This window comes from Dromiciops gliroides, chromosome 5 (genome assembly GCF_019393635.1).
Source record: "Dromiciops gliroides isolate mDroGli1 chromosome 5, mDroGli1.pri, whole genome shotgun sequence".
NCBI lineage: Eukaryota > Metazoa > Chordata > Mammalia > Microbiotheria > Microbiotheriidae > Dromiciops > Dromiciops gliroides.
The window spans coordinates 301,726,953-301,752,091 of record NC_057865.1 but is presented as its reverse complement, the minus strand read 5'-3'; the positions used below and the strand labels follow the sequence as shown (position 1 = coordinate 301,752,091).

Sequence of the window (25,139 nt, the reverse complement as noted above, 5' to 3'; positions counted from 1 at the left end):
ATTCAATTCAATATAAGGATGACAGAACCAGATATAATAACCAGAGCCATCCCACCATGGCTGTCTTCATATGGGAGTAAGCTCCTTGTCACTGAAGATACCTGAGCAGAGGTTTGAGGATTCCCTGTCGAGAGTGCTATTAAGGGGATTCCTGCACACTAAAATGGAAATCTCACTAGTTGCTTTGAAATGCCCTTCCAGCCCTGGATTCTATGACTCTATAATATTTCCCTGACCTTCCAGCTCCAGACTTAGAGAAAAAGAAACAGCAATTCCTGACTCTCAGAGTCAAAACTAGCACTTTTTGGTAACCCGGGAAAGCAGCAAGACACATACCTGATGGAAGTAGCATAAATGGTTTCCTTAAATCAAGCTTGTGTTTCTTAATATGAAAATAATAAGAAAGTCCTCTGAGCCAAAGGGGGAATAAGTTATTATTGCAGTGGCTTCAGCGATACTAAAGCAGCATATTTACCTGTTTGCACGCTCTAAATTCTGGTGTCCTGAGACAAAGCCCCAGGTGCCCATCTAGGCTGACTTCTGGTCTCACCTTATTACCCATTGCTCAGAAAGACCATTAGGTGGCCCCACAGCATAACTGAAAACAGTTCCTTTCTTATTTCCTTCTCCCACCAAGTGTTGCCTAAAGGGAGAGACCAGCTCCAAAAGTGTTGCACAGCTCAAAATCATCCTTAGTCAAATAGGACTAGGGCAGGACACTCAATTCTGCCTCTGAAAGTTATTGTGGAGATGTCCAGAGAACACTGAACTTGGAGTCACAGGACCTGAATTCAAATCCTGGTTCTGTCCCTTACCACCTCTGGCCTGTCATGACCTCTCAGTACCTCTGTTTCCTCCCCTGTAAAATGAGGCGGTTGGGCTATATGACCTCTGAGAGCTGACCCCTAGGTCACATATTTAGGTACTGGGCAAGGGTCTCTGTGCCTCGGCAGCCCCCAACCTCCAAACAGCCATCACGGATCCAAGCCGGGGCATCCTCAGAGTAATGCTGGTCCCCTTGCCCACTTCCGTACAACCCTCTCCCCCCAGGTCTCCATGAAAACTGCTCCCACTAAAAGCTCTGTTGCCACAGCCTGAGTGTTCTTCTTTCAAACTACAGGCAGGACATGGCCTCAATTTATGGGCAAAAAATATCAGAGAAAGGAATCCAAACCAGACTCAGTTTTTGTTGCTTTGTTTTTGATGCCGGAGGCCCCCAGAGGGATGTAAGCCAGATTGGATGGAACGAGTGGTGCTCCAGCCGCGAGCCAGCTGGGCAGATGCAGGGAGGACACACGAAACCAAACGTTCCCCCTTTCTTTCAGGTCAGACTTTCCAACAAGTCTTCTGGTAAGGCGATAGTTAGATACCAGAGCAGGAGGGTTCGGCTCCTTGGCATTGGTGGCTTAGAACAACATCTCCAACATGGGGTGGAGAAGAAGCAAGGCCCACTCCTGGTCCTCAAGGAGCTTTCAATCTAATTGTGGGGAGGGGGCTGCGAGAGGGGAGGAAGGACTCATGCCCAAGTTCCCCTGAGGAAGTAGAGAGTGAGATGCATGCAGGGGAGGGGGTGCTGGAGGAAAGCTGAAGGGAGAGACTATTCAGGGCTATCACCTCAGACACTTCTGGGGACACCATTCCCTTCTCTCTTTTGGTGGGGCAATGAAGATAAGTGACTTGCCCAGGGTCACACAGCTAGTAAGTGTCAAGTGTCTGAGGCCGGATTTGAACTCAGGTCCTCCTGAATCCAGGGTCGGTGCTTTATCCACTGTGCCATCAAGATGCCCCCAACACCATTCCCTTCTTAACCACCCCCCCCTTTAAAACACTAGAGGACTCAGTGCTCCCTGAATGTAAGGGGAGGGGCCCTGGTTGGGCCACGGAGGACTTCAGACCCCCCATTGTTCTGTCAGGAACGAGCCAGTTCTGGCAGGCAGCACTTCACAAGGTCACCATCTGCTTGGAGGGATCAACCCTGAGCTGGACAGCACCCCCACCCAGATCCCTGGGCACCCCGAAGCTCCTCCTGCACTCCCTCCTAAAGATGAAGCTTCTTGGACCATCAGCCTCTGGGGCTTATGAGACGTCTCTAGAAAGGAGTCAGAGCTCAGAGAGCCTGCAAGCCCCTCACAGCAGGGGACATTTTCATCTTGTCTCCCTGTGCCTAGCACAGCGCCTGGCCTTGTTGAATTGATTTAGAGGGATCTTGGAGGGGAAAACCGAGGCTCGGAGGGGTAGGGGAGCCACCCCCCACATACACACACACAACTTTTTCGATGGGGACCACACACCGACTCCAGGGGTTGTCCTGAGCACGGAGAACACAAGCTAGGCTGCTCCCAGGCGGCCATCTGCCTAAAGGATGCTTTCAAAGCCCCCAGACTCATCTCCCAGCCTCTGGCTCCTTCCTCCTCCTCCAGCCAGGTCTCTTACGGAAAACAGCACCGCGTCTCAGACCAGGTGAGATCCTGGAGGTGATCAAGGCATTTCCCCAGTCCAAGCCCCTTCTTCCAGGGAGCACGCCCTGATTCTGGCTCTCCCACTCCCCATCCGGGTTGTTGGGAAGCTTGACAGATAATTGATGGAAAGCACTTTCCAGATGCTGAGGCGCTGGGTTATCATTATTATTAATTATTCATGCAAGTCTCATTATCCCCACTTGAAAGCAGAGGAAACCAGTGCTGGAGGCCATGCAACTTGTCCAGGATCAGGGCCAATGCGTGTCTGAAGCAGGATTTGAACTGAGGTCTTCCAATGTCAAGTCCAGTGTGCCAAGGGTCCAGGGTCAGAAGGGGCCTTAGAAACCATCTATTCCAACCATCCCATTTTACAGATGGGGACACTGAGGCCTTGGGAGATGAAGGGCTCAGTCTATTCTATCCAAATATCTCCAAGGACCCTCCAATGATGCTGTGACGGGCAGGCTGAGTGACTCCCCATGGGGCCTCTGGGCACGGGCCTGGCCAAGAAGCCTTGTTTGCAGATGGCAGCACTAACCAGGGGCGTTTCTTTTCATCCACACTGACCTGGTTGGGACACGTAATCCCGAAGATCAAGGAGCCTGGGCCTTATGTCAGCAGGGAACATTAATCACCTTAGAAACCAAAGCTCTTCTCAGCACTTGTGCTCGCTCAAACATTCTGCTCCCAACGGCCTCATTCACAGATTCGGGCCCTGAGCCGATTAGCAGCATCTGTCAGGACTGACCGGGCCAGTCATGGAGAAAGCAGGGAGTGTCCAGGGAAGCCTTAGGGAGCCATTACCTTGTGGGGGCCCCTCTCAGGGACTCAGCCTCTACATGGGGAAGGACTGGGCTATTTTAGGTGTTCTCTCTCACTGCCCTGAGATCCCTTTCAGAGGCCCCTCCCTGCTCTGACATCCCCTGCTCTGAGGCCCCTCCCAGCCCTGATATCTCCTGTTCTGAGGCCCCTCCCTGCTCTGACATCCCCTGTTCTAAGGTTCCGCCCAGCCCTGATGGTCCCTGTTCTAAAGCTTTTCCCACCTGTGACATGCTATAACATTAACTTTCATCAGTCTGGGGGAACATGTCAGTCTGCTGATAGGAAACTTACCAGAGTATCTTCCTTATAAAGAAAAAAATGGCACTGCCCCTCTTATCTGAGGCAGGTGTCATGGAGGCCCAAACCCAGGTCACTAGCCTGAGGGTGGGGAGAGGTAGCTCTGGAGCCTCAGGACCTCAGACCAGTCCCTCCATCCCTCTGACTTCCCCCACCATAAACTCTGGAAAACCAAGATGGTGCCACCTTCTTCCCAGGCAGGGCTAGCTGAGGCCAGGGAGACTGGAGCCCAGATCTGACCAAGTGCCAATTCTCTCTGGCATCCTTAGCTGCTCAGAGTGGGTACAGGGCATGATGCCCTCCAGGTTGAGAAGACCTGCCTTGGAAGCCCCAAGGACCCTGCTGGCCACCCAGGGGGCGTGGGTGACACGCTATAAGATACACTTCACATGACATTCACATATCACATATGTGTCATATCACATATGACATAACATGCCTCCCCACCAGGAATCTCCGGTCCCACTGGGAGGTCCAACTCTGCCCAAGTGACTCTCAGCAGCAGGGGCCCATCTGTCCCTGGGGCTGCAGGGGGATGGCAATGGAAGTCTTGGGGAGTAGAAGGAGACCCCTCCTCAGCTGATCAATAAACCCTTCCAAAGTTGTAGATGATCAATCACCTGACCTTGCCCAGAGCTTCATTTTCTTGCCTGTCCTCTCTTATCCTGAGGAAAAAGCCCTGGTTACTATTCCCATGGTCCTAAGCCAAGGTCCTGAGCCACAGCTGTGGACAGTTGCCTGGCACTGGAAGCCCTGCGTGCTTTTTACATGGAGGAGGGAGCAAGGAAGAGGGAAAGATGTGGCCCTCCCGTCTCCCAGGAGAGAGGCCATCAGAGCCTCAGGATCCCTGCAGGGGCGGGCAGGACTACACAGGTAAATATTAGGGAGTGGCATGTGGCTGGCCACTCCAGGGACCAAGGTTCTATTGCATCTTTCAACTGAAATTACCTGTAATTTAAAGCAGAGTTCCCGGCTCCCTCTTTCCCTCCCTTGTGAGCCATGGAAAATTAGGTATTTGGAGTGTTTGTGGCATCTCCGGCTCCAAGACTCTGGAAAGCACTCGAGGCTCTCTGTATGTGATGAGAACGAGGCTGCCGCCCATCCGGGGAACAACCAGGAAAGGATTTCATAAGATGCATGTCTATGGGCTTTTAAGAGAAGCCCATGAAGGGGCAGCTGGAATAATTCACCTTTGCTTGGGCCGTAAATGAGGTTGGGATGCCCCAGGATGATCGTCCTTCCTTGGTACTGACAAAGCCCCATCCCCATGAGATAGTCTGTCATCTCCACTGTGCTGATGAGGAAAGGGAGACTCAAAGCAGGCCAGAAGCAGCCTGCCCGCAGTCCCCCAGTGGCACAGCCTCACTCTGACCCACTGTTCATGGCTCTTTCCACCCCCAGCATATGAGCCCTCACCCAGTGGCTGAGGACAATGTGAATAGCTCCCATTTGTGTGGTTTATAAAGTACTTCCTGAGAGCAACCCTCGGAGAAAGATGTGGGAGGACTGTTATTTCCAGGAAGGAAACTGAGGCATTGAGAGGTGTGGGCATTGGCTTGAGGTCACACAGCTAAGAAGGGTCAGGTTTGGCATTCAAAGTGAGGCTTCTCTAAGTATTTTCGCTATACTTCGATATCAGCTAGTCTCTCTCCGGTGTCTGGGAAACAGGAGAGATGGGCATCACCAAGGCCTGCTAAGATGGGTGGATTCAGGGAAAGGAAGTGAGGGGAGCAGGGAGACCAAGGGATTACTTTTTCCAAATCTTGGCTTTCCTTCCACACAGAGAGCAAGGATCCTTCTATATACATTAGGCACTTACTGTTTCTTGTGACTTGACGAATGTCTCTCTTTTGGGCTCTGTATCCCCAGGGCTTAGCAGCAGTGGTTGGCCCATAGGGAGCACTCTGGGTTCCTTTGGTTGAATTCAGGTATTCTATTGTTCAGTCCTGCTTAGAGGCTCCCCCCACCTCCAGGATCTGCTCTTGTGTCTCCCCAGGTGCAGGCTTCATCCTGCTCCTCTCTAGGTGGGGCGGGGGGGGGGGTATGTCGTGACTCTTCCGAAAGCCAAGCCAGGCTCGTTCCCACACAGTCTCACACTTTCCTCCTGGATCCTTGGCAGTAAAGATGTGGCATGTCAGGGCACACCAGAGCCTCCTCTTTATGCCTGAAATCTCGTAACGGTGCCTGTGGTCAGGCCAGCAGGCCATACCTTACCAAGGAGCCTTTAGCACCAGGAAGATATTTTCTCTTGGAATACGTGGAGTCAGCTTCCTTTAGGGAAGATCTGTCAGCATCTCTGGTTTACAGGATTCACTAAAGATCTCTGGGTGACAGGGCTTGAGGATCCTCCAGTCACATGGACAGAGGGAGGACAATGACAGCCAAGCCCAACACATCTCTGGAAACCAGGGAGCACATCTGAACCCCGGATGATCAGCACGAGATTTATAGCAGATGGGGAGACCACAGCATCAGGGTAAAACTCCTCAATCGACAAACCCAGAATTATCCAGTCCAGCGTCCTCATCACTATTGGGTCCCACAAAACAGAAGCCTCCTGAGGCAGACTTTCACTTTGTCTCCTATTCCCAGTCCTGGCACAGTGACTGACAGTTACTAAATTTTTGAAGGTGGAGAGTCAGTCAGTGACTTGGCCAAGGTCACACAACTATCAATGAAGCAGGTATTGGAAGCCAGAGACCCTCCCACTTGCTGGGTATTCTCAAAGGTGCCAAATGACCCCAGGCCAAGGCAGCTGTAGGGCAGAAGTTTTGAAGGCAGTGATCAGTCGGTAAATGGGCATTTAGTAAGCACTTAGGATGTGCCAGGCATTGTGCTAAGTGCTAGAGACACAGGGGCAAGGACTCAACAGGGCAGGCTTCTAAGCTGATGGCCTCATCGCGGATCCACTCATCCTGGCCCTCCTTTACACATGGGGAGGATGAAGCAGAGGCCAGGGAGCTGCCCAAGGTCACACGGAGTCGACGTCATGATCACAATAATCATCATCAAAGCTCCTGCAGATATTGGACTTGGAGGTTTAAAAAGCCATCCCTGGGGGGCAGCTCAGTGGTGCAGTGGATAGAGCACCGGCCCTGGATTCAGGAGGACCTGAGTTCAAATCCAGCCTCAGACACTTGACACTTACTAGCTGTGTGACCCTGGGAAAGTCACTTAACCCCCATTGCCCTGAAGAAAAAAAAAAGAAAAAAAAAAAAGCCATCCCTGAGAGGTGAGGCAATGCTCAGGGCTATGTATTGGCTCCACTTAACAGATCACACAGTCAGGAAGTCCAACACCAGCCTCCACCTTCGGGGCTCAGGAGCGTGGAGCAGCCCCTGGGATGCTGAAGCTGCTAACCTCTCTAATTCAGCCACTCACGGCGGGTTTCAGGCCACACTTGTCTGGATCCCAGTCTCTCCTCTTGCCAAAAGAACAAAAGCCAGCTGGTATCTGAGGTCCGAGAGAGGCCGTCCTCCCAGTCTCTAAGAGCACTGATGCTCTGCAGACACGAGGTGAGGTGTGTGTGTGTGGGGGGGCGGTGTTCACTATCGGGGCAGTTCAGCACCTCTAGGTGAGGCATGGGGGGGTGGGGGGGGGTCAGGCGCTTTACAAGGGGCGGTTCGGCACTTCTGGCTCTGGTGTTGTGACTGTACACTTACCAACCAGCAGACGGCGCACTCCCGCCCACACAGAACAGACAAAGAGGAGCCTGTGCATCTAGGGGGCATTTTAGTTCCCATGCTTTTTAAAGCAAACCCACATTTTACGAGCTGCGGTCTCCAGAGAAGGCTGCTCGAGGCACTCTGCCTCCTGGGCTCTCACCTTATCACTGCCTGGCAGGGACAGATCCAGACGCATCAGCTCCAAGCCCCTCATTTTACAGAAGAAGGAACTAAGACACAGAGCAGGGCTAGGAAGGGGGAGACCTAGAATTTGAACCTGGCTCTTCCAGACACCAAACCCACGACTCTCCCCTCTGTGCGTGGCTGCATCTCTGACGCTCAATTGCTGGGATACGTTTACTTCACCACTTTGACATTCATTATTCTCCTCTAAAACTGGCAAGGTAATATTTGCACCTCCTCCATTGCAGGATTGCTACCAGAAATGCACTTTGTAAGTTTCGATGTGTCAGAGAGTCAGAGCCTTTAGTGTCGCTACAATTTGAAACCTCTTTCAGCTCTGCCGTCCTCTGTTTTCCGGTCCCTCCTAGTCCTGTGTTCCAAGGTCTAAGCTGGCGTTGACATTCAAGGTTCACCTGAGGAGCCTGTTTCCAGACCAGGTCAAGGTTCATTACTGATAATCATCCCACCTCCTAGATTCTCCAATTGCTCCCATGCAGGCTTTGGGGTCTTGCTGCTGCCCAGGTCACTTGCAGGTTTTGGATTACTCCCCAAGGGGACAAGCCAGCCCTTTTGAAAAATGCTGACTCTTGTTTTCTGCCCATTTTTTTTTTTTTTGCAGAGCAATAAGGGTTAAGTGACTTGCCCAGGGTCACACAGCTAGTAAGCGTCAAGTGTCTGAGGCAGGATTTGAACTCAGGTCCTCCTGAGTCCAGGGCCGGTGCTTCATCCACTGTGCCACCTAGCTGCCCCTTCTGCCCAAATTTCCAAGCTCTGGGGGCCCTTTGAAGCTTTCAAAGCACATTCCAAATGACCCACATCAGCAAGTTTCCCAAAGTCTCCCCACTACCCCCTTGCCAACCAGAACAAGAGTCAAATGCTAAGGGAGCCCCAACAGAGCCCCTAGGCTGGATGCCAGCCATCTCCTCCACAGTGCTTCTCCACAACATCCTCAGGTGAAATGCTATCCCTTCCACCCCCACCCCAACTCCACACCCATCTCCACTGCTCAGAAAACTTTGCAGGCTCCCTATTACCTAGGGTAGAGCCTGGCATGGAAAGTCCTAGAAAACTAGGCTCCGAGGGGCTGGGGCATCCCAAGACCAGGATTCAAACTTCAGCTCGGAATGTTGGTGTTGGGAGGGGCCCCCCTGGTGGACAAAAGAGGAAAACTGAGGCTCCATGGGAGCAGAGAGACCTGCCAGTCAATCGAACTCACCTCCCTTGATTCAAGCTCAGCCATTTTTTTACCTCAACATATAAAAGGCAAGAAAATGTGTGCCAACCGAGGATCTTTACCAGGCCCCCAGATGAATACGAAGTCCACCTGAGGCCCTCTGTAGACTGAGTTCAGCCAGGACAAAATGCATAGAAGTAGGGGGTGGGAGGGAGCAGGCCAACTGCAGGCTCCAGTGCCCCTCAGTGTGCTCTGCAGAGCCAGGGCCAGGCCGACCCTTCTGTTCAGCTCCTCCAGTTTGAGTTCCAAGAAATACAATGCTGGGTCTCATCATTGCAGGCCCAGAGGGAGCTGGGGCTGTGGGACTGCCTTCAAAAAGGCAGGGGGGCCATGTTCAGACAGAAACAACAGTCACACATTCAATATTTGGAATGAGAGCAGAAGCTTTAACTATTTTCTACAGGAAGTCCTACTGCCAACACTTGGAACACCAGGATCTTAGAGAATACAGTTTGGGAAAGACTTAAATGCGTCTTCTAATATCCAATGGGGAAGGTCAGGACTGGGAGGAGCCTTAGAACAGGGAAAGTCACAACTAGGATGAATCTCAGAACAGGGAATGTCAAGGCTGGAGGGGTCTTAGAACAGCGAAGGTCAGAGCTGGGAGGTCTCTGAGAACAGGGAATTGCAGAAGAGAAGAGACTTGCTCAAGGTCGATAAGAAAGTCACTGGGGTGGAGCTAGAACTCCCCAGCCATCATTAGGCCCCATTTCCCTATTTCTGACTTAGAGACAGCTGGGGAGCTGTTCTGGCAGATGCATATGCTCATCCCAGGTACGGGCTGTCACCATGGACTGCACAGCTAATGCCAGGCCTCTGTCTCATCTCACCTGCACACTCTGGGCTCATCTCTTTAGAGACTGTAAGCTCCCCACTAGCTTGGGACATGCCAGAGAGCAGGGACTATCTTTTGCCTCTTTTTGTACTCCAGAGCTTAGCAAAGTGTCAAGCGCATAGTAGGTGCTTAATCAATGTTTACTGACTCAAACTGAGAAGGGCTGCAGTTTCCAGTATTCCCCCCGCACCCTCCCCCTCCCCCACATAATCTGAACCCTCTGTATCATCTGAAAAGTTTCAGCTGCTTCCCAGGATGCTCCTCAGTCTGGATTGAAGGTTTAAATGGAGAAGTTCTGCCAGCATTTTTTACAGCAGAAAACAGCCTGCACTGGAAGACAGGAGCCCCAGCTTTGATACCTGGCCCCCACAGCTACTTAACTTCAGGGCCTCAGCTGCCTCCTCTGGAAAATGGGCATTACTGTCCTTGTCCTACCTCCCCCGAAGAGCCATCGAGGGGCAAGTACTAGCAAACTTGAAGTTTGGGAGAAACAGAGTCAGCATCATTATGAACATCCCGACAATGCCTTCAGAGAGCTCTGAGGACATCACCAGGTTTTCCAGCCTCATCTTTCCCAACTCCTCACTTCACTCATCATCAGCCTCACCACCCACCGCCTTCTCAAGCTCCATTTTGTGGAAGACGTCTCGTGGACAAGCCTGGAAAGTGCCTGGGTCAGACAATGCCTCCTTGCCGGCACTCTGAGTCATGGAGGCAGGCAAACCCCTGTCCTTCCATCCAAATCCATGGAAAAGCATCTATGAAGCACCAGTGTTGGCAGGGCACCAGGTGCCACCCTGGGCACTGAGGGCACAGACAGAGATGAGCCCAACCCTGCTCCGAGGCAGTCACAAGCACCAGCCTGACCAGCCGTAGACCCAGAACAGAAACAGAATCTCACCCCTTGCGACAGTAACAGCACAAGAAGCTTTACAAGGGTCTTTTCTGTAGAATGGGGGCGGTGGCTGGAGCATGAGCCAGAGGATCTAGGTTTCAATCCTCCCTCAGCCACTGCCTACCTGTGGCCAAGTCCTGTTCTTCCCTGGGTGTTTCTTCCTCTTTCAAATGAAAGGGTTGGATGTGATGGACTCTGGGCTCCCTTCTGGTTCTCCACCTAGCATTCTACCTCCTGGAAGCCCAAGAGAAATGCCCAGCCAAGTGCCATCAGGGTGGGCCCTGAGCTGCCCCTGGCTGCCCAAGGAGCCCTGCCCTTCCTTCTGGGTGGAAAATGACTAGTGTGAGGAAATTACTTCTAAAAAGTGGCCACAAAGGGGTCAACCCCCCCCAAAGAAAGGACGGGCCCCCGTTCAGATACATTTGGACATAGGACAAGGAAGAAGTCTGAAATTCTTTGGTTTCCCATTCCACAAACATATATGGAACACCAACTGCATACAGTGCACAGGAGAGAAAGTATCCAGCCTCTGGCTGCCCTCCCAAAGCTCACCTCTGGAAGCCCAGGCCTAGGTGATCTCTTCCAAAGAGAAGGGGCAGCTAGGTGGCAAAGTGGATAAAGCACTAGCCCTGGATTCAGGAGGACCTGAGTTCAAATTTGGCCTCTGACACTTGACACTTACTTGCTGTGTGACCCTGGGCAAGTCACTTAACCCTCATTGCCCAGAGAGAGAGAGAGAGAGAGAGAGAGAGAGAGAGAGAGAGAGAGAGAGAGAGAGAGAGAAGGAAAAGACCAGGAAGGGCGAGGGAAGAAGAGCCGAGGGGTCCAGCAAACAGGATGGGAAGCCCTTCCCCCAACACAAAATAGCCTAGTGACTATCTTCCCTCCCCACTCCTCCCCCAGCCCTGCATCTACCTATTTCTTTGGTTTCTATTTCTACACACACTTCCACCTTGATCACTTATAAGCTCCTTGAGGACAGGGACAGTGCCAGGCACATAGTAGGGATTTGAAAAACGCTTGAACTTGATAAATGTTTGAACTAAGAGTTACAAGAGAACATACTGCTACTGCCACCACCACCAACTAGTATTTCTATAGCATTTTTAATTTGCAGAGGCTTTGAGATACTTATCTTAACTGATTCTTGCAGTCCCCCCATGAGGTAGGTGCTATTATTATCCCCATTTTGTGGATGAGAAAACTGAAGCTGAGAGAGTTTAAGTGACTTGTGCAGGATCACACAGGAAGTAAGGTATCTGAGTCAGGATTTGAACTCAGGTCTTTGAAATTTCACTTCTATCCACTGCCCTAGTACAGAACCAAGAACTTCACTGAGCCAAATCCCACCCACTCCCCCATAACCTTTGAGCTAAGAAGGGTTTTACATTTTTTAATATGGTAAAATTTTATTTTCAAATGGGAAGGCCATTCTTGGCAGCTTCTGGGTCTGGCCCCTGGCAGTAGTTTGCCACCTTACAGCTAAAGAAAGCAAAGGCACGAGGAGGGAAGTGAGAAGGCCACACCCCACAGAAATCGGTGTCTGAGGCAGGACGTGACACAAGCAATGGTACAGCCTGGATTCAAACCCAGGTCTTTTCTGATTTCTGATTTCTAAGACCAGGGCCTTCTCTAAGATCCCCTGATCCAGCCGTCATGGACAGAGCTGGGAAGCTCATTGGTTAAACTGCTGGGCTCAGAATCAGAAGAGCAGGAGTTTCCATCCGGCACCTCACTTCTCAGTTTCCTCAGCTGAAAAATGGGGCCAATAACAGCAGCTCCTTCACAGAGCTGGATGAGCATCGAATGGCACAGCACGTGAGAGGTAGCAGTTCCCAAGCCCTATAGCACTCTGGAGCCTCGACTGTAATTAGTGTGATTAGAAAAACCACCCGCAATCGTCAAGAGGTCACCTTTGCAGGTGTGTCCTCTGACCCTAGCACGCCGGGTTAGGCTGGAGAAGGGGAGGAGGTGAGGACCATGGCTGCTATCTCGGTCAGGGGGAGCTTGGACGGACACACACACACACACACACACACACACACACACACACACACACTTCTTACTAATGGAAAAGGTGATGTGGGGAAAATACATTCATTACCCCCAGGCAATGAATGCAAAGCTGGCAGGAGCCAGAGAGAGCTGGGCCCAACCCTTGCAGTTACAGTCTTTTAGCAAAAGAAACAGGCCCAGAGAGGGGAAGGGACTTGGCCCAAGACACACAGCTGGCTGCTGAGATTCCAGCCCTGGCCTTCCTTCTCCACATCTAGTACCCTCCTAGCTCACCCAGCTCGCTCATAGTGTCCTTGTTCTTCTTGAAGATTTTTCTGCTTCGACAGAAAGAAACAGCATGGCTGACTGGCTAGGGTCCTGGGCTTGAAGAAAGGAAGCCCTGGGTCCCAGTCATGCCTTCTTCTTGCAAAGGAGAGGCTCAGAGCTTTGAAGGAACTTGTCCCAGCAAAGAATACTGTTCTAACTCCCAGATCACCCACCCCTCAGCAAACTCAAACTAGGAAGCCTTGGGGAAGGGGATAGATGAGGGTGACACGATACTGAATTTGAACTAGGGTCACAAAAGGACAGATCTTGTTCCACTTGGCACCAGAAGGCAGAACTGGGAGCAGTGGAAGGACGTGCTAAGAAGTCGATGGAGGCCGATGTCAAGAAAAGCGGGGAGGGGAACCGGACTTGAAGTAGCCCTGGGGGCTCCCTCCCTGACTTGGAGAGGTCAGAGCAGGCACAGACAGGAGGACTCCATGGCCCCAGAGCCTCAGTGTCTCTCATGGGTGCTCAGTCCAGGCCAGCACTGGGTGGCATCCAAGGCTTAAAGCTGACTAGAGCAAAGTCCAGAGAATGTGTCTTTAAGCCAATTCTATGAAATGAGGCCTCCCAGACAAAGGCTGGACTTGGCCACTGAGTAAAACAAGACCTGGCTCTTGGATCAGAGGACAAGGGTTGGGACCCAAGGCCAGTCACTTCCCAGCCCTGGGGCTCTGTTTCTTCCTCAGTCAAACGAGGAGCGTAGTCTCAATGGCCTCTGAAGTGCCTTCTGGCCTTGGACCTGGGGTCCTAAGGGGTCTAGAGCTAAGACGCCACTGTCTCCACACAAGGCTCCCCACTGAGGTCTCTGCTGCAAGCTCTAAAGCCATCCTGCTCACCCCCATCTTGGGCCTCCCCAAGAGCCCTCGGCTACAACATCTGTCAGGCATCGGGACCCAAAGGGAAGGGGGCATGGGCCCTTTTCAGGACAGCCAACACCTTTCATTGGCTGCCCATCTGAATGGACTCCTCAGTGGTGGGACAGGCCTCAGAGCCTCCTACTGAGGATCTGACTGTGGAAATGTCCAGCAAACACCTAAGCTGAGCTTCTTTTCAGAGAGTACACCCTCCAACTGGCCAATACACAGCCAGACTAAGAAATTATCATCACTGGGGGGCAGCTAGGTGGTGCAGTGGATAAAGCAGCAGCCTTGGATTCAGGAGGACCTGAGTTCAAATCCGGCCTCAGACACTTGACACTTACTAGCTGAGTGACCCCGGGCAAGTCATTTAACCCTCCCAAATTATCATCACTTGGCCAGCTCCACCACCTGCTGGCCGTGGAATCTCTGGCAGAGGAGCTCTCCTAGCCTCAGTTTCTCCATCTGAAAGGGTTAGGACTGGCTCTGAATGAAATAGAAGATTACTAGGCCATGAGGAAGGATGAGTATGGCTTCAGAAAAATCTGGGAAGATTGTGTGAGCTGATACAAAGTGAAAGAAACAGAAGTGGGACAGGGAGAGCAACAATGTACCCGACACATTGCAGGAGGAAGTTCCCAGAAGGAGCTGAGATACCCATCCCAGCCCCAGAGAACGGAGCCCAGGCTGAGGTCAGCATACCTCCCACCTCTCTGAAGGGCAGGGTGGTGGATACTGTTACCCATTGTGACCACTGGCTGCTGTTTCACTTCACTCTTTTCCTTTGTTACTCAAGCAGCTCCTCCATCATGAATCACAAGCAAAAGACAAACATCAAATTTTTTTATGCAATACAGAGACAGGCAGACAAGACAGATAAACAGAGACAGAGACAGACAGACAGACAGAGACAGATGGCCCCTTTGGTTCTCGGGGCCCTTTGGGTTCTGCCATTGGAAGATTCTCTCTGAGGGAGCAACAAGTACCATTTCCAGAGCACTGGAAGACCGGACAAGCCTCATCACTTGGGTCTCTGGCAAAGGTGAGCAGGTAACATTATCCCCGTTTTGCAGATAAGGGAAGTGAGGCTCAAACCAGTTCTGTGATTGGCCCAGGGTCAGAAGCCAGTGAAGCAGGCTCTGAAGCCAGGCCTTTCCAGTTCCCGAGCCCCTCTGGGAACTGTCCCCTGGCCAGAAGAAGGCTCGGGGATCCCTCAGAACCCCCTTTCTCCCCAGTGAGGCTCTGGAGACACTCCAGTCTATGGAATGAAAACAACAGTAACAATCGCTCCCTGTTTTCTTCCTCTCTCAGCTTTGCTTCCAGGTGGGTTCTGGCCCCCAGTCTAGGTAGTTCTATTTATTTGCCCACCAGTCCGATTAACCCTTTTTTCCTAGTTGGCCACATTCTTCTCAGGATATTTGCTGGTCTAGTCAACTTTGGGGAAACGAGCTGGTCTCTTCTTTGCATAGATCATACAAACATCCACAGGCTACGACTACATACCCATGTGCACAGACACAGACACAGACACAGACACACAGACACACACAGACACACAGACACACAGACACACACACACACAGCTGCCTTCTATGTACTGCATGTCTGCCATGGCTCCTCTGACCTTTCAGGGACCAAAAATGAGGCTAGGAAGCCATCCTGAATAGGCATTCTTCAAGGACCCAGATTTAAAAAGGAACTAAGGGGCAGCTAGGTGGAGCAGTGTATAGAGCACCAGCACCACCTTCATTGCCCGCCCCCCCCCCCCAAAAAAAGAACTAAAAATATGCCCTGACTGTGTTATTAAAACAACAACTGGGGCAGCTAGGTGGCGCAGTTGATAGAGCACCGGCCCTGGATTCAGGAGGACCTGAGTTCAAATCCAGCCTCAGACACTTTATACACTTTACTAGCTGTTAGACCCTGGGCAAGTCACTTAACCCCAATTGCCTCACCAAAACCAAAACCAAACAAAACCAAATAAAACGACTAACCCAAAGAGTGATAGATGTACGAAGATCTTCCTAACAGCAATCATAGGATGTTGTCAATCACTTAAATGCCCATGTTGGAATAAATCATGGCCCATTCAGGTAATGGAGTAAAAACCGACAAGTATGAGAAAAACAAAGAAATTGGGAAGGATCCTTATGAAATAATGTGAAGCAAAGAAACTCCCCCAAACCAGAAGCAGAATAATGAAGCCCATTCCAAAATGAGAACAAAGAACACTGAGGAAGAGGCGTTTGCCAGGTATATCAAAGGGGCCAAGGAATTGGGGGAGGGCAAAGGTGGCTCAATGTGTCCTGCGGCAAAATTCATTCATTCAATGTACAGTCCCTGGGCAAAGTGGAGTTGATTGGATGTATGTTCCGGGGAATTCTTTGAATAAAATATTTTCTTAAAAGCACACAGTGAAGTCTGAGGTGCTTTCTCAGTGTCAGTTATTTTTATTTTATTTTATTTATTTATTTATTTTTTTTGCAGGGCAATGAGGGTTAAGTGACTTGCCCAGGGTCACACAGCTAGTAAGTGTCAAATGTCTGAGGCCAGATTTGAACTCAGGTACTCCTGAATCCAGGGCCTGTGCTTTATCCACTGCGCCACCTAGCTGCCCTCTCAATGTCAGTTATTGATGATCATAAACCGTTTAGACTTTGCTTGTGAAACCCTAATATGCCTCCCCCTCCTCTCACATGATCACACACGCATAAGTACATACACGTTCATACAAAAGTGTGGATACATTCACCCAAACACGAGGGAATGCACATTCACATGTACACACATGTGGACACAGCCACAAACATGCGCACACACATGCAGATGACTGTGAATGCATGTGCATGCACATGTGTGGACACATTTATACACACGTGAAGACACAAGCTGACATGTGTGCTTGCCCAAGAACCTGGCTACACTGGTATTGTTGCCAACTCCCCCCTAAGACTTTGGGCTCCAAAGTCAAAGAATGTTATAAGGCTGAATCCAAGCCAACCAGGACTTGGACTCGGGAGAGTGAGACAAACCCTCTTTGCACAATACGGGTTTGTCTCTCAGTTCTTCCCCTCATTCTTGGTGTGACTGTGCCCAAGCGCCATCCCTTTCTGGCCCTCAGTTTCATCGGCCGCCCATCACCAGAGGCTAAGGATGCGTACCCTACCTCTCTTACTTCCCTAATGATTCTGGAGGATTGTGCTGCTGGTGAAAGAAGCCCAGGAAGGGTTGAGAGCCAAAGAACCCAGGAACGAGTCCAGTTCCCAAACTTCCTAGCTGAGAAACCTTAGGCAGGTTGCTGTTTCCTGATTAGCCTTTCTGGGTCTGAGATGCTGCAGCCATAAAATAAGGGGGTGGCCTGGATGACAGCAGAGTGTCCATGGAGGAAGGGAATTGGGAGAGGGTCCAGGCCAATCTGCATCTCAAGGGCCTTTCTTGGCCCTTGGTCATTGTCCAGAAAGGGCCTTTGTTGGCAGTGCCCTGATTTATCGATGTGGCCAAGCTCAAGGCTTCTCTTTCAGCCCACCTTTGTCAACAAGAACAGCCCAAAGGTCATTTGATTTTCTTCCTCTTTCCCTCACCTGAGTACTAGATCAGTGGAGTGGGGAAAGGGCAGGAGTGGCCAGGGCTCTGAGTTCCCAGCAGGCTGTTCTCTCAGACTGGCAGATAGAGCATCAGGGGAGGAAGTTCCTGTAACAGAGTGTTCCTTACACCGATGAAATCATGGGTTTGGATCCCTGCCCTCTCCTTCTCCCCTCCCCTCCCCCTCCAGACACACGCAGTAGGGGACAGTGGAAAGATTTGGAAATGGAGGCCGTGAGTCTGGAGTCCAGCTCTGCCTCAAACTTTTCTGGGCTTCTGGAGGCCTCAGTTTCTTTCACTGTAAAATAAAGGGATTGGACTATATGAGCTCAAAGGTTCTTTATGGTTCTGGATCTAGGAGCCCCTAAGCTCACTGGCTCGTCCTCTTCTTCACCACCTGCTTTTAAAGAATCCCACAATTTCCTTCCACTGGATCTGATTCCCTAGTCTCTGGCTTTCCATCTCAAGTGTGCAAAATGGCTTCCCCTTCCTGGCCCACTGCCCGGGATTCCCGGAGCGACCATGATCGAGCGGTGCCAGAGAAATGAATCCCCCAGGCTCTCCTTGTCACAAGCCTAGCCTCAACCTCCCTCCCACCCTCCAGCCAGCCCCCAGACGGGTCCAAAGGATTTTCACAGAAGCACAAACGCCCAAGGCTGTCTCAGGGAGGGGCCCTTCCTTCAAGCTCAGAGGGTCGGAAGCAAGAGGAGGAGCTAGAATCTGAGCTTGTCTGAGAGTGGTCCCCATGCCCCTTGAAACAGCAGAAAGCAGCAGGGCTCTTCTCAGGCTGCCTGCCCTGTATCTGGGGCCAAATACCAACAGGGGCCAGTTAAACAAGGCCAGGGGTTTGGAGACAATGGACATGGAGAGGCCTAGAGTGCCAACTCGAAGGGGATGGGCCAGGGTGGAGGGAGAGGGATGGTGCCACCCAGACACCACCATACATGCCAATGTGCCTATGTGTGCCCGTGGATGCATACAAGATGGCGCTGAACATGGAAAGACACACCCACTAAACATCAAAGGCCTCAACAGCCTTGTTTGGGCAAGGGGCGCCGCCAAAGCTGTTGGGAGCCACTGAGAGCCTCGACAGAGACTCACAGGCTCTTTAGTGCATGGATTACGGGCCACAGGGTTCCAACTATCTAGAGCTGAATTTGGAAAGGGCTTCCCTCCCACTCCAGCCCAGCACAACACACTCTGGAAAACACCATTAGTTTGGTCTTTCTCCACACGGGCATTTGTTATTAAGTGACCCATTTGGAGGGCAGGAGGCATGGCACTGAGGCTTCCTCCTAAACAGCCCATGGGAGGCCCCCATGTGCATGGGGGCGACATGGAAGACACTGAATATACCAGATGAGAGGTAACTGTAAAGCAATGCGGGGGGGGGTGTAGAACAGGGATAAGAAATCAAGGGACACTGTGGGGGGGGATTGACCATTTTCCCAACATCCATTTCCATTTCTAATGTTTGTCACAGACATCATCATGCCGAGATGAAAAGAGGCATTTCTTAAAGAACCCCCCCCCAAAGAACCATAGATTATATGAGGATGACGAGGAATATGATGACAACTGCCCCACTACATACCGAGGTGTGAGCTCGGGCCCCCTATTGGAGGTAGCACAGCCTCCTTTGTAAAAAGCTCAGACTTCTTCCCAGTTACAGCAGACCAGCTGGGCAGAGATGGTTGGTAATTCCCTTTCAGATGATGAATACAGATTTAAGAGAGAAAAGCACAAAGAACTCTTAACTACAGACCAACATCAAATTGATAGAAGAGAAAAGCAAAAAAAGAAGAAAAGAAAAAGATTGTCATCTTAGAACGACCTATCTGTGATCAAATAGTTGCATGTAAATCTGATCAACAGCCTTTATGAAGTTGGGAACAATAATAATAATAGCTAACATTTATACGGAGCCTACTATGCGCCAGGCACTTTGCTAAGCATTCACAACACTCTGAGAAGGAGATGAAAACCAACCAAAGTAAAATAGCTGCTTTGTTATTAGAAGTTTTAATATGAGAATTGTACTTTTTAACAACTTCTTTTCCAGATAATTTTAAAAAATCTGATGCTATTTTCTGCTGTTCATCTACTCAGTTTTTGAAGGTGGCTATTAGTGGAGCCCTCTTTCAGCCCAAATAGCTAGATCTTGGCATTGTTCAATGTCTCCAAATAGTTTTAACCAAAAATCACAATAGTATCATGAAATCATTCTATGGTCTACGAATGTCTTTGCAACCCTGAAAACCCAGAGAGTATTTCAACCCCCAGCCAACATCACAAAAGAAAATTCAAAAGGTCCAACGTAGATTACAAATGGTGGAGAGCCTTGATTGTGAGAAGATGGAGATCAAAATCCCCAAGGGCAAGGAGGGAGACAAACTGCCCTTCCCCGCCTCTCCCAAATATCCGGGGTTTAGGGGAGGAAGGAATGAAAAGTTCATCTAATAAGGCTATTTTAATCAGCAAATATCACTTGTTTATTTTGACCTGGGTTCTTAGAAATTGTTGATTCTGCACCAAAAATATGCTCGGTGTCCCAACAAGTAACAGACAGTCCTAATGACAGACTGGCCCATCTGTGCTGTGAGAACGTACCATTTCAGGCTGGGAGTTCACTTTATATAGAAAGAAGGACTCAGAGCAGGCGCTGCCCAGAGTGCTCTTTACACACACACACACACACACACACACACACACACACACACACACACACACACACACACACACACACACACACGGCATGCATGCACACACACAACTGGCAAGGACTATTTGCTATCAAAAAAGTTGATATTCAGACTGATGAAGAATCATTTAGAGAACCAAAAAAAAATTATTCCATGTTTTACCCTGATTTCTTCCTTCATTGTTCAAGTTGAAAACTAAGGGTTAGATGGTGGAAATTATATGGCATCAGCTAGTTAGCAAAATAAAGGATATTGGGGGCAGGGAAGAGTCCCCTGCCGCAGTTTACCATTATGGCATTAAGCAGAGTAGAAAATATTGACTTGAGGAAGGGAGGAGAATGAATCCATTTTTTTTCTTCTGCACAGATTTTTAAAAAATGTAATAAAGTAACATGACGTTCTATCAACTATCATTTGGTTAGCTATTGATCAATAAGCATTTATTAAACGTTTGAGTCATGTAGCGATCTGCAGTTTCCCCAACCAATAAAATCACAAACTGCTCCAAAATATAAAAGGAATCCGCCAGAGTTCTGATGTTCTACATATCTACACATCACCAGAAAAGCGGGGGGAGAGGGGAAAACTGACACAGCCTCCAAGATTTGCACTAGTTCTTCCCCCGCCTTCCTTCCCAGGACTGTTGCCCTTGACTAGTACCATCTTGGGGGCAAAGTAGGATCCAAAGAAATATGAAGGGAGGGAAATGCCGCTCTCCTTCCTGTGGATGCATGTCTCTGGAGACCTCTGAGTTCGCTCCAAAGATGCCGGGGCTCTTTCTCCCCACCCGGGACAGGACACTGGCTTTCCAAGCCAAAGCCACACCCTCTCCCCTTCCCAGAACACTGGCCTCAAGTGGGGCTGGCCAGCTGGCCACAGAAGGAGGCCCTCGGCACATCCCCAGAAGTGAAGACGGATGAGTCTTATCGGGCCAGATTTCCCTGAGAGTATATCTTGAAACTTTCCGTCCCCAAGCAGAGACTTTTTATAAATCACCATCCCATTTGACTTTAAGTGACAATGAAGCTCAGAAAACAAAGGCTTATTTCTGGGCAGAAGTGGCTGGACTAGCCAAGTGTGGGAGATGGGAATTGGATAGATGACCATCCTGGTTTCTTTTATGGACAAAGCTACATTTTTAAAATTTAGAAACTTGGGCCCTTTAGAAGCCACTTGAAAAGTTCCAGTCAGCCCAAGGGGTGGTTTGAGAGAAAAGGCTATCGAGAAAGCCAAGGTGTGCCAAGACCTTGGAAGCGATTCCCCATTAAATCAGGAATCCGGACGGATGTGGTGGTCCTACGTCCCACTTGCAGAGGCCCCATTAGTGGCTCAAGCTAAAACTCAGGCTTGGGAAGATGCTGGCTCAACACTAGGTCCAATGGAGCTGTCCTCCTAACTAAATCTTTGATGAGCAACTAATTTCTATGATTTGACCAAAATGTCTACATGCAGGTCTTACTGCAGGGCTAGCCTCTCTAAATGAAAAATGAAAGAGCTCAATTTAAAAAATAATAATAACTTCCTCCAACACAATTCAGTTAATATAGCCAAATGCCTGGATTTTAGTTTGTTTTTCTTTAAAAAAAAAAAAAAAGCTCAAACCATTACAGAAATAAGTTACTGCTATTTAAAATTTTTAAAGAGAAAAATGAAATGATCCAGCAGAGCCAAGAGTTATCTGGGGACTGGTAGCAAGGAAAATGAAGCCGTTTGCCTAGTTTCAAACGCACTGAGTTCTGCTTTCATCCCTTGTCCAGCTGGTTGGTCCAGCCTGCCGCCATCTACCCCTTCTTCTCTCCCTTGGCCAAACACAGCCACACAAAAGGGTAACATGGGCCAAGACTATTGATGGATCTCAGAGGAGGGAAAAGAGTGTCCCATCTGCTCCAATGCTAGAGAAAGAAGGGCACGAGGAGGAAGCTGCCCCCACTGCTTCTCACGGCCTTCGCCAAGGCCTGCGGCCGACGAAAACAAGCTGGACCGGGGGCTGGGTTTTCTGCATTGGGCCGTATGGATTAAAAAGAAAAAAAGGCTACAGAAAACATTTGGAAAACCTTGGCACAGCCTCTTCAAGGATGATTCCTGACAAGCTCCCCTGACTTCCTCCCCACCCTGGGCAGTAGCAGTTGTTCCTCCCCTACAAATACAACGGATCCCCAGGAAAGGACTTACCCACGGCGCAGCAGCCGCCCATTCCGTTCTTAAAATGAAAAAGAAAGCCAGCTGTTGCGGCCCGTCTGCCCCCGAAGGCCAGGCCGGCTGGAGAGCTCTTTGCAGGAGCCTCAAAGGGCCATGTTCTGGGGCGAGCTGGCAGCCCGGAGCCTGATCGAGGCCACCTCCAGCCCAGGCAGCGACTGCCTGGCTCGGGAGCCCAAGGCGACAGGTTCGCACATGAGTCTGCGACGGGCTAAATGAACACCACCCAGCCCTGTGGATGGGAAGAACACCACTTTTGTCTCCTCCTTTCATCTGAACTGGCTGCACAGGCCCCCACGTAAGCACGGGGCTGGCTGGCTCAGCCCCGCCCACCAAGAATTTTGAAAGATGCATGGGTGCTGGGCTGATGGAACAGAAGTGGAACAGAAGGGCTGAGGCCAAGTGCGCGCATGCGCCGACACACACACACACACACACACACACACACACACACACACACACACACACACCCCACAACACAGACATCACCACCTCCCCCCAAGCACCTTTCAAATGGTTCCAACAGGACTTGGTCACTGAAGCACCCGACCACCTGGAGATAGGGCCAGGACCAACTGTCCAGAAAGGTCAGAACCATGGGCCTGAGCCACTCTCCCTGCGACTCCTTCCTTGCCATGGGGCTCCCTAGGGTGGCTCTGTCCATCCAGCCGCTAGGTTTTGTCTAGGCCAGAGGAGGCAAAATTCGTCGGGGTCAGTCCCAGCAATCAGGATGCAAGATTAATTGCTCTCCTGAACAAACAGTGGTGGGGAAGAGCCAGCAGCCCCCAAGGGCTGTGGGCCCCGCCACAATGCGGGGAGCCTCAGACACATGGGGGGGGGTTGCTGCGGGGCTGCAGTAACACAGAAGGCTTTATAGTCTGAGAGTCCTCCAAGCCTCCATTGAATGATGCTGCCTGGGTGTCTGCCCCCTGCGTGATGAGAAACAAGCTGTGAGGGGCAGCTGAGACTGAGAAGCTCTGTTCCTGGGAGCCCACCCCACTGGTGAGATGGCCCCAAGGACCGGCCTCTGCCATGCCAGCATCAGGCCTGGCAGCCAGCGCCAGGCAAACAGATGCCGGGGGAGGGGGAAGGGCACATGCCACATGTGCCTGGCTGCTCACTCACTCCTAGGTTGGGATAGAGGGGAAGTGCCTCATTTCCTTCCCCCCACTCTCCACCCATGTCCTGAAGGCCTAGGTCGCACCCCCCCACCCCCAGCAACAACAGCCGGGTCCCCTGGGCCTAATGGAGAAGGGGAAATAAAAGCCTGTGCCAAGGTCCCTGAAAACTGACTGTTAGGTGGCTGCCTCCCTGCCTGGTGGGAATCGGGCTGACGGGCTCGAGGAAGTCCGCAGCAGCCTCTGGGTCACCTGAGGAAAGCCATCTCCCAGTGCCCTGGGACAAAGCCCAAGTGAGCACTACCCAGGAAGTATCTGCACCCCAGGTGGCCTGTCCTGGCCTGTCCTGGCCGTCTTCTCGTGGTTTGGAATTTTTAGACTCCCTGGCAGCTGGAAACCCCGGTGGAACGTAGAAGGGTCCTTCAGGTCAGTCCCCTGGCCCCCCGGGCCCCAGAATCCCATTCTCTATACCTGGGACCCAGAGGACCCCTGGGATCCATTTCTACCCACTTGCCCCATGCGGGCGGCTGACACAGGGCATCCCAGGTGTGTGGGGCAAAGGGGCTATTTCAGGGCCTTAGACCTTCTAAGCTTCAAGCATTCCTGGAGCACCTCTGGCCCCCAACCTCTAGCTCCCCACGTCACAAGGCCTGTCATCTGCCAGCCCCGAGTAAGCCTCCCTGAATGGGAGTGGAGCCTTTGGGTGAGGAGAGAGAGATGGACCACCAGAAGCAGAGCCAAGAGAAAGCTGGAAGCAAGAGCCGGCACAGCCCCTCCCTCACCCCACTGGCCCTCCATGCTCACTCTGCCATAGCCCCCTAGACTCCTCCCTCCCTGGAAAGCCTTTGACCACTCAGGCCTATCTGCAGGCCTCTGCTGTGGGTTCTGGCCAGTTTCTCAGTCTGACTCAGGGTCAGCCATTCTCCCACCCCCCAACAGAGTGCTGACAGGAGATGGAAGCCTTTGTAATCTCCTCTTCCCATTGGTTATGGATGACGCCTCAGGCTCCCACCAGGCCAGGCTGAAGGGTCTAGGACGGGCCTGGACCAAACCCACCAGGCCACATTAGCCTCTTGGGCTTCCTGGCACTCCTGAGCTCATAGCCATAGCTCTGGGGCCCCACACCCCAGCCTGCAGGTCCATGCAGAGCTGGACAAGGGCACAGAGCCTTGCTATGTGATGCCCGACCAGCACCTCCAACCCATAGGGCTCACTGTGGCTACACGTTTCCTACAATCTGCTCAAAGCCGCCACCCAAGGATCATAGAACAGTTGAAATGAGGAAGGGCCTTACCCTCTCTTTGCAGGGGCCTCGCTCGCACTCATAGCCTTGCACACACCTGATGGTCTGATGAGGGATGATCCGGGGAAATGTCCGCTACGCTGTTCTCTCGGATGAGGAGCCTGTTCCCACTGGCTGAAAGAGATCCACAGAAGGGGTAAGAGCTGATCTTCTGAATGTGGCATGAGGGCAGAGTGAGGGGTGTGCTACGGGCTGAGGGGAGTGGGAATGGGCACTAAAGCGAGGAGCCATCCTATGGGCAGAGATTCTCTCCAGGCCTCCCTCGCCATGGCAAGCACGGCACCCCAGCCCCAGATAAAGCTCTGCATGCCCACTATTGTAGAATCCCACAAGCGCCTGAGGTGTAAGGTCCCTCCTGGAATAACCAGCACAGACCCCGAGGTTGGCAGAGCTGGGCAAGGCCTTTGAACGGAGGAAGGCAGAGCGGGGAGGATGTGGACCTCAGGTTAGAGGACAGCAAAGCCGAGAGGGGAAAACAGAGAACATGGAATGGCCCAGTTAGGAGGGAGCGGGGAGGCCTTGGGGTAACCCCCCTTCTGCTGAGGTGGAAATGCGCTCCCCCTACAAGAGATGAAGCAGTGCCTACTGTCATGGAGCCCAGTAGGGCCCTGCACCGACCAGTGCCAAGCCTCCGCTTGCAGTCTTTCTAAGTCAGTCTTTCCACTG

General features: G+C 51.3%; 1 protein-coding gene across 5 annotated transcripts in view; it reads right to left on the bottom strand.

The window, feature by feature from the left end:
- LOC122730138 overlaps positions 1–25,139 on the bottom strand; it is a 67,721-nt gene that overhangs the window by 27,652 nt on the left and 14,930 nt on the right. For 4 of the 5 annotated variants that reach the window (XM_043969371.1, XM_043969374.1, XM_043969375.1 and 1 more), the window contains exon 1: positions 24,465–24,748. In XM_043969371.1, coding sequence (XP_043825306.1) covers positions 24,465–24,637 — 173 coding nt within the window. In that variant the 5' untranslated portion in view covers positions 24,638–24,748. Of the gene's footprint in view, positions 1–24,464; positions 24,749–25,139 lie in introns of those variants that run through there. The other variant, XM_043969373.1, reaches the window with a different exon arrangement.